The following is a 14,493-nucleotide window of genomic DNA, read 5'->3' as shown; positions in this document are numbered from 1 at the left end:
GAAACAACAATAAACTATGTGAATTTAATGGAGTCCTATAACATAGCAACCACAATAGTTGATATATACTTCGCAAATAAGGTTGCCACAATTATAGATCATGACCCTGAGCATTGATCGCTCACTGAATGTAGAATGATGTCAGATTGGGAAGACTGATCGAAGGCAATTACAACTAAATTGTTGTCCCTGAACAAAATTGTGGTTTTTGAGCCAGCATGCCGCACAGCTCCCCACATCAAACCAGTAGAATACAAGTAGGTTTTTGTTCGTAAGAGGAAAGAAAGAAATAAAATTATGAGGTATAAAGCATGACTAGTGGTATAAGGTTTCACTCAACGATCAGACGTTAATTATGAAGAAATATATTCCCCAGTGATGGGTGGCAATACCTTTAGATATTTAATCTCGATGACAGTCAACCTGGAGTTGAAAATATAATTGATAGATGTTGTGACCGCATATCTTTACGGGAGTCTTAATTCGAATATTTATATGAAGGTACCTAAAGGAATATTATTGCCGAATTAAGATGTAAGAAATAGATGTCTTTATAGCGTACAATTGAAGAAGTCGCTATATGAGTTGAAATATTCAGGTAGAATATTGTACAATTATTTGAGTGAATTTCTCAGAAAATGAGGCTACATAAATAGCACGGATTGTCCTGGTGTATTCATAAGAAGGTCGTAGAATAGATTTTGTATAATATCTGTATATGTAGATGATCTGAATATCATCGGTACAGAAGAAGAAATAGAGCAAACAAGCTCATATTTGAAGTCTGAATTTGAAATGAAAGATTTAGGTAAAATAAAGTTTTGCTTAGGCCTACAGCTAGAGCATGTGGTAGATGTAATTTTTATACATTAGTCAAACTACACTCAGAAGGTGTTAGAACGGTTTAGTTTTTAAAAAATATTTTCCTCTAAAACCCTCATGATCGGAAGGTCAATACAAGCAGATCAAGATCCCTATAGATCTAGAGAAGAGGGAGAGCAAGTATTGAGACCGGAATTTACATTCTTAAGTGTAATAGGTGCGTTGATGTATTTAACTAATTGCACTAAACCAAACATAGTGTTTGCAGTGAATCTACTTGCACGATACAGTGCAGAGCCTACTAAAAGCCTTGGAAGGGCTTGAATCATATTATGTATTACTTGCAAGGTAGCAATGATATAAGTCTGTTTTACAGAAAGAATTGGAATCTAAGTCTGGTTGGATACGTAGATGCTGGATATCTGTCAGACTCGCATATGGCGAAATCACAGACTAGCTACATTTTCCTATATGGTGGAACTGTAATATCCTAAAAATCGTCAAAGCAAAGTCTTATATCTACTTTGACGAACCACTCGAAAATAATAGCTTTATATAAAGCCACACGGAAATACATATGGCTTATAAGAGTGATCAATCATATTCAGCAGTCATGTGATTTAAACACTACTAACACTCCTACCATTATCTATAAAGATAATGCTGCATATATTGCATAAGTGCAATCGGGATATGTAAAAAGTAACTTAACGAAGCATATTAACCCCAAGTTCTTTTATGCTCATGAATTGTATAAAATGAATGAAGTAAAGGTAATGTATATCAAATCATGTGAAAATCTTGTAAATTTATTCACTAAGCCTCTTCCTATATCTAGTTTTTAAAGATATATCCATGGCATTAGGATGATGAGCCTTAGAGAGTTGCATATTTCACGAATTTTTTTTTCACATAATACTGATATGAATAATTAAATCTTAGTTAAGAAGATTAAGTGTCCAAAGTTAATTATGAAGATTATAAGAAATATTTTGGGTGGATTGTACTCTTTTTCACTTAAATGAGTTTTTCTGAAGTTTCTCATGATAAAGTTTTTAATGATGCAATTCGTGTGATCATATCACGAGTTATGTACTCTTTTTCTTAATTTTTCTCACTGAGTTATTGGTAAGTTTTGATGAGACATACGCATTTCGCGAGAAGTGCCAATAAGGAGTGTTAGAAAATCTGGAGTTTTACAATTAAATGTGGGTCCGTCTTGATCTCTTGAAAGATTCGATTATATTGTTTAAAGGTTTTTTCCCTATATATATAGGCTGCACCTCTTATTATAAATATAGATGAATAAAAAATAAAAGGTTTTTTCCCTACAATATATCTTTTTTGATTATTTTTTGAAGTATCTCTCAACTATATTCAGTAGAAGAGATTTCTCAACAGTACACAAGCTACTCTCTGGTGGCCGCACCATGTGGCTTCCGCTCCTAAGGCCATCTCCAGCAGTTTTAGTTTTCATGCTACAGTACAGTGTTTTACAGTGTTGCGGAGAGAGAATCGGCACTCCAAATTTACTGTAACACTGTAGCAATTGCAATACTGTTTATAGAGGTTGACTGTGAGTCCGGAGGGAGGAGAAGAGTAATATAAGTTAAAAAATAGGTAGCTGCTGGAGATATAAAAAATAAAGAGTATTATAGTAGTGTAAGAAGATACTATAATAATGTTATAGGAGATGAATTTTTATAATATTTGCTGAAGATAGCTAAATGCGCACTCCGCGGTATCATTTCGAACGGAAAAAAAAAGGTACCGCGGGGTATTTTGGCGTACCACGAACCGCTCTTCAATCCCATTTTGCTAGTACGATGGCAACCTCCATTCACGAATGCACAAATACGTTATTGATTCGATAAGATCGAACGCACAAATTGTGGTGTGCGACTGTCACAAAACAATACATAACACGTTCCAGAACACAGTCGTTACTTAATATCGAGCCGGAATTATTCCGTCCCCCAAGAATTAACTTCGACAGGCTGCATCCTTAATTCGGGAGTAAAATTCACGTAAAAAAGGATAATTTTCACCCAGAGTTCGTAAAAAGGAGTGACTCTCATCCAGAACGGCAGATACGCAAACAGCACAGCCACGCGGGGTAGCGCTGCTTAACAGACGCCGTTGGTCTTCTTGGCCAGGACGGCCCTCTTCCAGAGCGAGATCACCTGGCGCTGCTTCACCTTCTGACTCTCGCTCTCCGCGGCGGCGGCCAGGGCGGCGATGTCGCCGCTGGGGACGCGCGCGGGCAGCGCGTCGAGCTCGTGCAGCACCTTCTCGATGTCGAGCACGAGGCGCTCGGCGAGGGTGCGGCTGAAGTCCTCGCGGATGACGACGCGGAGAACAGTCACGTGCTGCGCGTCGGGGGGCATGGTGTAGGCCGGCACGATCCAGCCAAATCGGCGCAGGAAGTCGGAGATCTCGAACTCGTTGTGCCGGCTGCTGTCCTTGAGGGAGAAGGCCACGAGCGGCACGCCGTTGTCCTTGGACACGATGTTGAACCGCCCACTCTTCTCCAGACCCTGCTTCAGCACCATCGCGTTCTCCTGGCAGTTCTCCATGATGTTCTTGTAACCCTGCATTGCAGGCACGTTAAATTATTAGAAGACGTGATTTCGTAATAGCAACATGATTTGTGTAAATAATAAGCAATGACCTGACGTAATTACCTCAAAGCCAAGGCGGATCAGCTGGTAGTACTGTGCAATGACTTGGCTGGAACCTGAAATCGTGGTGCATCAAGAGCAGATTAGCCAGCCTGCTGTGTGTATGTATCGAAGGACAAGGGAAAATGAACCAAAAAATGGCACCTTTGGAGAAGTTGAGGGTGAATGTGGGCTGGTCAGCGCCAAGGTAGTTGATGTGGAAGATGAGCTCCTCCGGCAGATCCTCCTTGGTCCTCCAGATGCACCACCCGATGCCAGCGTAGACGAGGCCGTACTTGTGCCCGCTGACATTGATGCTCTTCACCAGCGGCAGCCGGAAGTCCCACTCCAGCTCCGGGTACAGGAACGGCGCGATGAACCCGCCGCTCGCCGCGTCGACGTGGATCGGCGTGTTCCAGCTGCATGTTCAGTTCAACTTCATGTTCATAAGCATTGCAGTAGCGTACAACAAAATGATTGAACGCTGATGCACGGATAAAGGATGCAGAGCAAGACAGAGAGGTTACCCTGTCTGGGCATTCTTCTCGGTGAGCAGGTCGTTGAGCAGCTTCACGTCCTCGAACTCGCCGTTCAGCGTGGAGCCGAGGATGGCCGCGACGCAGATGGTGTTCTCGTCGACCAGGTCCACAGCCTTCTTCGGGTCCATGACGTAGTAGCCGTCGCTCAGCTTCACTTCCTTCAGCTCCACCTCGAAGTATCGCGCGAACTTCTCCCAGCAAACCTGCATTTCCCAATCCATTTAAGTCGCCCATATATGCAGCATTGAGCTACATGAGGTTATGCATGGAGAATGGGACATTGCAATTTTTCTTACTTGGACATTGGCACCGGTGACGATGTTAGGCTTGTCGCAGGGCTTGCCGGCGGCCTTCATCTTGTTCTGCCACTGCCTCTTGAACGCCAGCCCGGCGAGCATGATGGCCTCAGATGAGCCGACGGTGCCGACTCCGACGGCCGTTTCGGACTCCCCGAGAGGGGCGTTGAAGAGATGAGCAATCATGTTCACGCACCGGTTCTGCAAAATCACAATTCAAGCGAAAGTTCAGTTAATTCGACAGTCACGCAGCATTTCTCTTTTCTGCAATGCAGATGGGAGGGCACAATGGACAAATATCTGATCGATAATGTCCTGGGACAAGTATTTCGAATTTCAGAAAAGAAAAAGGGAGAACTTTTGCCTTCCAAACATTTTAGTCCCAATTCTGAACTCTGTAAACTTCAGCAACATAAAAAATGCAATTGCAAAAATCACCACGGAGGAGAAATTCAGATTTCACATTGCTTTAGAGTTTGGAATATGATACTAATCATTCCAGAGAAAATTTAACGCAGAGACCTGTGGGCCCAATACTGTGGCAGGTGTGTTTCTACCATTCGAGCACTACAGCTAGGGATGGCAATGTGTCAATCTCCACAGGGAATGCTTTTCTATTTCTATTCCCATTTAACTATGTGGGGAAAGTTTTCTTTCATCTCCGTTTCCGCACGAAATTTTGCAGGAATCGAATCCTAATTGAGATATAAAATTGAATCATAATTAATTAATTTTATATATTAATAATGTGTTCATAGCATAAATAAATAATTTATAAATACATACGAGAGTAATTAATATAATATGAGTTCAATGTCATAGGTTAAAAATATAAAATAATTTATTATTTTTCCTACATAATATAATGTTTATATATTTATATTAGAGATATAGCGAGAAATAGCTATCCCATTCCTATCCCTATATAAATTCACAAAGATAAAAAAAATTCCACATCTATCTTCTAATAGAAAAATTCTCCATAAGTTACCAGAGAACATAGCCACATTAACATACCTAATTACAGCTTTCTTCACACGCGTACTACCGAAAGCGCTGTACGCCTTTTCTAATCTTAGTTTCCTTTTCTTTTCCCTTTCGTGGCTAGGAGATAGTGGACTTTTTCATGTGCTGTGCACCAGGAATCGTTTCTAATTTTTGTTTCAGGTTAATCGAACACTTTCGGAATGCATCCTAACCTAACCTCGGATGGAGATATTTAAAGAAAAAAATATAACTTTTTCATACAATCTTAAATAGAGGTGAATTTTATATAAAAATAATAACTATCGACGATACCTATAATTTTATAGTTGAATAATTTTTCATATGAATCCGTTTAAATAAAAAAAAAGTGATTAGAATTTTCAGACGATAATTGATATGCCGGTTCTTGGAAAATTACTTGTCAATAGACTGTCCAATCGCCAACAAAGGACTAGTCAGCGATTGCAGTTCCAACTGACAACTATATATATATTTTGAATAATCGACGAAGCCACCCGGCTTGTTAAGCCACGGATCAGAATATCCGGGGTGCCTTGACACGGGTAACGTACTACTCCAATAACATGCCAAGAAGAGGATGGAGGGACCCGCTGGTCGCGGCATTATTGGTGCGCCAAGCAAGTTGGCCTCGATTCGGGGGAGGGGAGCCGGTGCGGAGAGTAGCAGCCGGTTGCGACAGCGACCGCCCGCCCATTGGCAGCGGCCAGTGGGCTGTTCAGAAACCACTGCTACTAGTCAGACGCTGATCACGCGTATTTTTTCCCTTGGTTTCAAACAGGCAAAAAAAAGGGACAGATGCACCGGCCAAAAATACTCTCCTCCCTCCGATTGCAATATATATTGTTTTAAATTTATACATAGAGATTAAAAAAGTAGATTAAATAATTTTATTATTATTTATTTATTCTGTATTGAAAAAGATAACGTATTTATTTATGAGAATAATAGTATTTATTAAATAAAAGTAAGAAAGAATAAAAGAGAAAAAATATATGTAAAAGTTCGAGAACAAATTATATTTAGAAATAATTAATAAGGCTAAAATGACCTACATTTATGATTAGAGAGATTAAGTAGCGCAGAAATAGACTACGAGGAGAACAAGTACTTTGTCCAAATAGTGGTGATGGAAATGTCTTTCCTTTCTGTCACATCGGGACCGCTCCTAGTCCCCAATCCACGATGCAGCTCATACAGTATCACACGGACCGGTCAACTTGCGGAAAATAATCACCTGATCTCAACTTGCGGTCCATTTTTTTTTAGCGTGACACGTGGCATCATGGTCAGGCCCACTTTGGCTGGCCCAGCAGAAGGCGCGGGAGTTCTAGAATCCGTTGCCGCCGTCGCCAAATCGTCAAAATCAAATTATTATTAAGTTATCCTCATATTAAGAAATAAATATCTTTTAATAAGGAAACTTTGGATTTAAATTAGGAAGATCACCATAGTTTGTTTGTTAGTCAAGATATATCATCTTTATATAAAAGAGGTATTGTATCATTTGAAAATTAAGAAAAAAGAGATTACATGTCTTATCTTGCTTCATCTCTACTCACGGTACCGTTCTCCTGTGTGAACAGTACGGAAGTCACTAGCACCACCGCATACCACCTTCTCTCCCTCCTTCTTGTCCTACGATCTCCTTCAACTACGATCTCCGCTGTCCTCCCTCTACAAATAAGCGCTCGCTACATTTGATATCACAGATCATGGGTTCTGGCAGTGCTGGTGATCAGGATTTCAACAAATTTGTAACGGAAGCACTCGAGGGGGCGCGATGCGACAGGACCTCCATGACTTGACATCCATGATAAAAGACTTGCAGCTCCGCATGAAGCGTCAAGAGGACCTCCTCATGAACAACAACAACGGCAAGGTAATGATCGACAACACCTCTGTGGCACGCGAGGCTACCACTCGGCAGGAGGCTGAGGCCGCGCGCATGATAGCAGTCAGGCGTGCTGCTTGTGCGGCTATGGGTGCCTCCTTGGGGTTGCCCGACAACAGCTCTTCTGTGAACATGATCGACGTTGTCGGAGGGTTAACTACTATCGCAGAGATCCTGAGGGACCCCTTTTTAGAGATTCAGCCGGGGGATGATCCTGAATATGTTCGCCGGAGAAATAAATGGGTATAAATGCGATGGCCGGTGGGGTGGAACGATCTAGTGGGGAACAGAGTAAATACGCTGGTGTTTAGACAGATTCGGGCCGCACGGAGGCGTAACATCCTACTCCTGTATGGATACTATAAATGCCCTGAGAATGTCCCTCAAGGATGTTGCTGGTTACAAGAATGTTTATCTATCTTAGAGCCTGAGGCTCCTTGTTCTTCGGTCTGCGTGTATCTGTTGGCTTTAGACGCTCTCGATCTTCTCTTCCCTTCGCTACTTACTTCCTCTGGGATTTTCCAACCTTTTAGAAATTGTCTAACTTGTCGAACTTGCTCAGAGATTTTCAAAGCTTGTCTACTTGTGAGAGATTGATTCACTTCAGAGCCTGTTTTTGTCCGTGCTGCCGGCGGCTTTAAATACCTGCCGGCAGTAGCGTGCCGCGAACGGGAGGGCGGCACGAGTTCCAAGATACCATAAATGGAAAGGGCGTCATCATAGCCTCTGTGCGAAGTGACCGGGGGTGAAAAATACGCCCCACGCCCGGTCATCTGTCACCATAAATGCATTGGCAACGGGCGCCGTGGAGAGGGCTCACCGGGTAGCCGCAGAGCGGCCCAGCGTGCGCATCCTGTCTTGTTCTCCTGCCACAGCAGCGTGGCAGACGGAACGCCTCGGCCCTTACGACGTTATCCCGAGACGGTCCGGATGGCACGGGATGGGATTCGTACATTTAATGACCCCACGCCCTTCTACCAGAATGTGGTAGGAACTGACACCGAGCGTGGCGGAAGCAGTTGGGGGTGACAGGCCACGCACGCTCTTTAAATGCGTCATTGGGCCTTTGACTGGTTGACACTTCATCAGTGGGCCCCTGCAGGGGCCACTGTCAGGGGGCTCTCTGAGTCGTCGGGGAACCGAGTGCTCGGGGGTCACTGTTCACCTCCCCGAGCACTCTCTCCCGAGAATACCCTTTCTTAATCCTCGGGGAACCGAGTGCTCGGGGGTACTGTTCACCTCCCCGAGCACTCTCTCCTGGGCACGCTTGTACGGATCCTCGGGGGACCGAGTGCTCGGGGGCCGCTGCACGCAGCCCCGAGCACTCTCTCCTGGAACTTCCTTCAGTGGGTCCTCGGGATACTTGGGTGCCCCGCTCGGTCCCGGGCACACTTCTCCCGGTACTTAGCTTTCCTGATTGTCGGGGGACTCGGGTGCTCGGGGGCCACCGTATATCTCCCCGAGCACTTTCTTCCCGGTACTTAGACTTCACAGATCATCGGGGAACTTGAGTACTCGGGGACCACTGACTGTGGCACCAAGCGCCCTCTCCCGGGACTTAATCTTTTTTACCTCGCGGAGGAGACTCCGCGGGATGGCGCCATGTGGCGGATTGCTGGCCTGGCCTCGGGATTCGGGGACCCCCGGTTTCTGATTCACCGAGAGACGCCATCCTCCTCGGCTTGTCCACACTCGGCGTTCCATTGCCATCCGGGACGTGTATCCTGGCTTCTTCCTCGACTAAGACACTTGACGGATGACAACCCCGCTACGGCTTCATGGTACCTAAGTACCACAAGTTGTCGTTCCCCACCTTCGACGGTAAGGACGACCTGCTCCCATGGCTCAACAGGTGTGAGCACTTCTTCATCATGCAACACATTCCGGATGTGGAGAGGGTTTGGTTAGCCTCTTTCCACATGACAGGCGTCACGCAGCACCGGTACATGTGTCTGTTCAAGGACCACAACCCTCTCACATGGGAGTCTTTCTCTCACCTCATCAACATCCGCTTCGGCCCTCCAACACACCGATTGGGCGAGCTTGCTGCCCTAAGGAAGACGCGTTCCATAGATGAGTACACGGAGAAGTTCCTTGCGCTTGTTGCTTGTATTAGGAACCTAAATGAAATACAACAGGTAAACATCTATACTGCAGGATTGACGAAGCCCCTAAAAATAGACATGGAGCTCTAGGAGCCTAAGGACATGAATGAGGCCATGAGATTGCACGTGCCTATGAGAGGCGTGCCCATGTCATGGCTGAGGCTCGGCAACATTCGACGACATCTAAGTTTGTTGCCCGTCCATATTCTTCAAGCTCTAAACCCACGACGAACAAGGCTAAAGGAACAATGACGACTAAAGGTACACCTGGGGGTGGCTCACATCTGAGGAGATGGCGGAGCGCCATCAACTCAACCTGTGCTTCAACTGCGATGAGCAATTCTCCAAGGGGCATAAGTGCAAGCATTTGTTCCTCCTGGAACTTATCGACAGCGACACAAACACAGAGGACAAGGGTGTGGCGTCCCTCATGATGATGAGGGGTGATCAAGAGGATTGTCTCCCTTGTGGCCGCACCATGCGGCTCTTGTCAGCCCTGCGTGAGGACGGACTATGCGTTCTTCTGGACACCGACACAACACATATCATCGACGAGTCCCTCGCACTTCGGCTAGGGTTGCCACTATGCCGTATTCAAATGCAGATTGTTATCGGCACTGGCGATCGCATCATCAGCCGTGGCCTCTGCCACGACCTACCACTTGTTATTGAGGGAGAGGTCTTCTCCATCGACGGCTACACCTTCCCTTTGATGAGCGACACCGACATCATCCTGGAGACTCCATGGCTTTGCATCTTGGATCCTATAATTTGGGACTTCGCTCGCTTGGAGATGAGTTTTCATCATGGCAACCGAAGTATCTGTTTCTTCATCATCGGCACTACCTCACCTCCACCTCCTCAGGCGTCATTTTGGGTGACTCTTGTCCCTGCACTATAGCCGGCAGCATCTATGATGGCTTTGTCTGCTTCCTCATTAGCACTATCGGGTGGCCACACGGGCTCATTCTCCAGATTGGGTGGCAACTGTACTTCATCAACAACCATGGAGGTCTCTCGTAACACTCGGACCTTCTCAACGAAGTTCATTGCACGGTCTAGGCCAACCTAGAGCTAGCCAACATCAAGGTGTACATACGACAGAAGGAGGTTGCATCAGCTTGGGCAGTGGTCGATGATGTCATATTGTTTGACCATTACCTCTGCATGCTTGCTTCGTCATCACTTCTTCACCGTCTGGTACATTGTCTCTTTGACTCGGGCGATGAGACCCTCGTTCGTCACTTGGCTGTGGGCGTTCATATGCCTTCCTCTGTGGGTTTATCAGGAGATGTCTCGTTCTTCCATGCCTGCTACAAATTTAAATTTTTCTGATCATACTAGTTGTGAGTTTATCACCATTGCCCAAGTCATTTATGAACTTTGCAGTTCTTCTGGTGCCCCGTCTCTTGCACCACTCGAAGATGCTTACGCATGACTATTGTTTAGTCATTGCATTGACTTGACTGCCAGCCGCACGACTACGATAGACATGTTCCTCTTCGGCTTGGACGTGACTCTATTGCCCAGTGCCACTCTCCGTCACCAGCTCTTCGATTCTCCTCCACCGACAGGAGAGCTCTACCATCATATGGGCATCTGGCGCTACTTTATGGATGTGCCTAGCACCCCTACCATGATGGGGGAACACCAGGCGCCCGACGTCTCGACATTTCACTCTTTGTGGCTACATCAGTAATGTGTCCTATAAGTTCACCCTGTGCATCAACCACACCATCCGCAACCTCACTAATGCACTGGTGTTAGACGAATTATGCTTAAGGGTATGGCTTCGAGACAACTCTTCATCATCATGCCAGGAGGATAGGATAAACTAGAGCATGGACATCCAGCGCGAGGGCGCGCTGGAAATCAATGGCAGTGGAGATCTCATGGGTCAGGCCCATGGGGGCCTGTTCGGCCGGCCTAGCAGGAAGCGGCGATAGCCAGGGCTAGGGTTGCCACCGATCTCCACCGCATGTTAAAAGCACGGGAGCCCTAGGGCCGGCTGTCGCCATCATCAAATCATAGAGATCAAGTCATCATCAAGTTACCTTCATATTAGGAAATAAATATCTTTCAAATAAGAATAGTTTATCTATAGTTAAGAAATAGTTTGGATTTAAATTAGAAAGGAGAACATAGTTTGCTTGGTAGTCAAGATATATCCTCTCTATATAAAGAGATGTATTGTATTATTTGGAAATTAAGAAAGAAAAGATTGCATTTATTATCTTTCTCCCTCTCCACTCACGAGTATTGTTCATCGACATGAACAGTACTGACGCCATCAGCACCGCTGCACATCACCTACTCTCCCTCCTCCTTGCAGCTGGCCATTTTGAGACATAAGAAGGCCATCCAACCCCACCATACGACCTCATTCGACTACAGTCTCCACTGTCCTCCATCTACAAATAAGCACCCACTACACGTGATAATTTATTTTCTTTCTTATTTTATCATATATGATTTTTTATCTTTATTATAAATTTATAATAATTTTTATCACGTATTGCACTATAAATTAAGATTGTGCTCCTAAATACTAACATCCGGTCTCCTTGTAACCGTCGTGATAGAAATGACTTTTCTTTCTGCCACAGAGGTACCGCTCCCAGCGCCTAGTCAATGGTTGCGGCTGCGGACCTTTCAAAGGAAAGAGAGCAGAAATTGATTCCTCCAGGACATCAAGAAGGAAAGGGTCTTGCACTGCTCGATCATCTCTCACGCACTCCCTGTTGCTAAACTAGAGCATGGACATCCAACGCGAGGGCGCGTTGGAAATCAATGGCAGTGGAGATCTCATGGGTCAGGCCCATGGGGGCCTGTTCGGCCGTCCTAGCAGGAAGCGACGATAGCCAGGGCTAGGGTTGCCACCGATCTCCACCGCATGTGAGAGGCACGGGAGCCCTAGGGCTGGCTGTCGCCACCGTCAAATCATAGAGATCAAGTTATCATCAAGTTACCTTCAGATTAGGAAATAAATATCTTTCGAATAAGAATAGTTTATCTATAGTTAAGAAATAGTTTGAATTTAAATTAGAAAGGAGAACATAGTTTGCTTGGTAGTCAAAATATATTCTCCCTGTATAAAGAGATGTATTGTACTATTTGGAAATTAGCCACATAGGTACCGCTCCCACCGCCTACTCAATGGTTGCGGCTGCGGACCTTCAAAGGAAAGAGAGCAGAAATTGATCCCTCCAGGACATCAAGGAAAGGGTCTTGCACTGTTCAATCATCTCTCACGCACTCCCTGTTGGTCAACAGTAGGTGGAAGAGAAAATAAATCAAGAAACAGTAGATAGAAACGAATCGAACAATATGTTAGGCCTTAGACCAACTCCAATAGATATGGTATCGAGTCGGTATCCATATTCACACCAGATGTGGATTGAAGACAGTTTGAAACATAGCTCCAACGTATGTCATATAGAGAGCTAGAGATGTCTCTAAACTTACGGTTAGCGAGAAGAGGTCGTATAATTGTGCGATGGAATGATTAAAAGATAACTGTAAGGCTAAAGAGAGATAAAAGTAATACAATAACGGTTGAAGATTAAAAAAAATAAAAAAAATACTTTAATAATATAAGATAATTCTATAGTAGTATTATAAAAGATGATTTTTTTAAGTAATTGCTGAATATACCCTTAGGATACCAAAAGACTTCAACGCGCATGTGACTGCTCGCTCTAACTCGATCGTTTTGCAGCACCCCCCACCCCCCAGTTTTCTGATTCCCAGGGCAGATCAGACGGCAAGTGGGCCAATGGAAAACCACGAACGAACCGATCTGATCTGGGCATCCGCGAGGTAATGAATCGGCGCGCGAGCGTACCTGTAGCTCGGTGGTGACGGGGTACTCGTCCATGTCGACGTAGTTCTTGTTGACGGAGGCCTGGATGAGCTTGTCGCACTCGGGCTCCATCCACGTGGTGACGAAGGACGCCAGGTTCAGCCGCGGGTTCCCGTCCAGCATCAGCTCGTCGTTGATGACCTGGTACGCCGCCTCCTTCGGCATCGACTGCTCCGGCATCCGGAACCTGCCCAGCAAAAGCGAGTCAAGCAAGACGTCATCAAACGGCACAGCCACAGTACCCAAAAGAACGGACGACGTGCCTGGGGAGGGAGGTGCGGACGTAGCGGGAGGCGAACGTCGAGTGCACGGACTCATCGGAGCCACCCACGCCATGTGAGAGCACCATGGTCGATTGCCGGAGTCGGGGAAGAAGGCCTGGGCTTGCTAGATTTGGAGCGGGGAGAAAAAACGACGGGGTCGTCGCTTTTTGCTTGAGGGACAGTTAAACTATGGAATGCGAATGCCTGCAATTCTTCTGCCACGCCGCGGCGTTGATGTAATACGCGACCGGGTGCCGGTGGCAAGAGGTCATCGTTCTCGTTCACGCGTCCTTTCCGTGGTAAGCTGTGATAGTTTGAAAACTTCCAACCAATTTAGAAAATCTACAATTAATAAACACTATCAATATTAAAAATATTAATGCATAATTATTTTCTTATATCTCTATCCAATAACTAGAATAATCTATATCTTCTATAATAATTAAATATAGAATACAAGAGGTATATAGTAGCTTTTAATATCTAATGTCCACAAGTTTTAATCACATAACTCAAATTCATATTTAGATCTTACTAGTTATAGAATGTAATCAAATTTTTTGATCCCCTCCCTAAGGAAACAACCAATCATCTTCCATATCTTGCATGGTAGCATTTAACTCTGAACCCGCTTCACCAAGATGCTTGTTGGAGGTTAGCTAGATCTCCTGCATTTTCTTTTCTTTTCTGTGTTATTTCCTTTCTACGTACATAGATAATTATATTTCACTATTTTAAGTTGAGTAGCTTTAATAATACATTATTAATTTTTTATTTTTAATTAATTTTTTATATATATATTATTTTTATTATAATATTTTTGATTTTACCTGTGTAACATATGGGTGGTTGCTAGTCGAAAAAAAATAGTTAGTAGAGGCCTGGTTTACCGTTTACATCATTCCATTTCCATGGATACATGATGCAAATAAAGCATGATGAACGGTGCGAGCTGAGAGCAATCGATTCGTCTCTTTGCATACGATTTACTATTATTTGGATTTGAAAACTGCTCCGGCTTGGAAGCTAATAGTGCACCTATCCTTT

General features: G+C 44.7%; 1 protein-coding gene across 1 annotated transcript; it reads right to left on the bottom strand.

The window, feature by feature from the left end:
* Positions 1-2,769: 2,769 nt before the first annotated feature.
* Positions 2,770-13,684, bottom strand: LOC133913183 (glutamate decarboxylase 1-like). Its single transcript, XM_062356249.1, has 7 exons — positions 13,447-13,684; positions 13,166-13,370; positions 4,318-4,518; positions 4,010-4,224; positions 3,648-3,901; positions 3,507-3,559; positions 2,770-3,413 (listed from the first exon to the last, which is right to left on the bottom strand). Exons 1-7 carry the CDS (start codon positions 13,530-13,532, stop codon positions 2,949-2,951), a joined length of 1,479 nt encoding a protein of 492 aa, XP_062212233.1. The 5' UTR covers positions 13,533-13,684; the 3' UTR covers positions 2,770-2,948.
* Positions 13,685-14,493: the final 809 nt, after the last annotated feature.

The sequence above is a fragment of the Phragmites australis genome, chromosome 3 (assembly GCF_958298935.1).
Source record: "Phragmites australis chromosome 3, lpPhrAust1.1, whole genome shotgun sequence".
Taxonomy (NCBI): domain Eukaryota; kingdom Viridiplantae; phylum Streptophyta; class Magnoliopsida; order Poales; family Poaceae; genus Phragmites; species Phragmites australis.
Note: the sequence above shows the minus strand (reverse complement) of the source record. Positions and strands in the feature narration are given on the sequence as shown.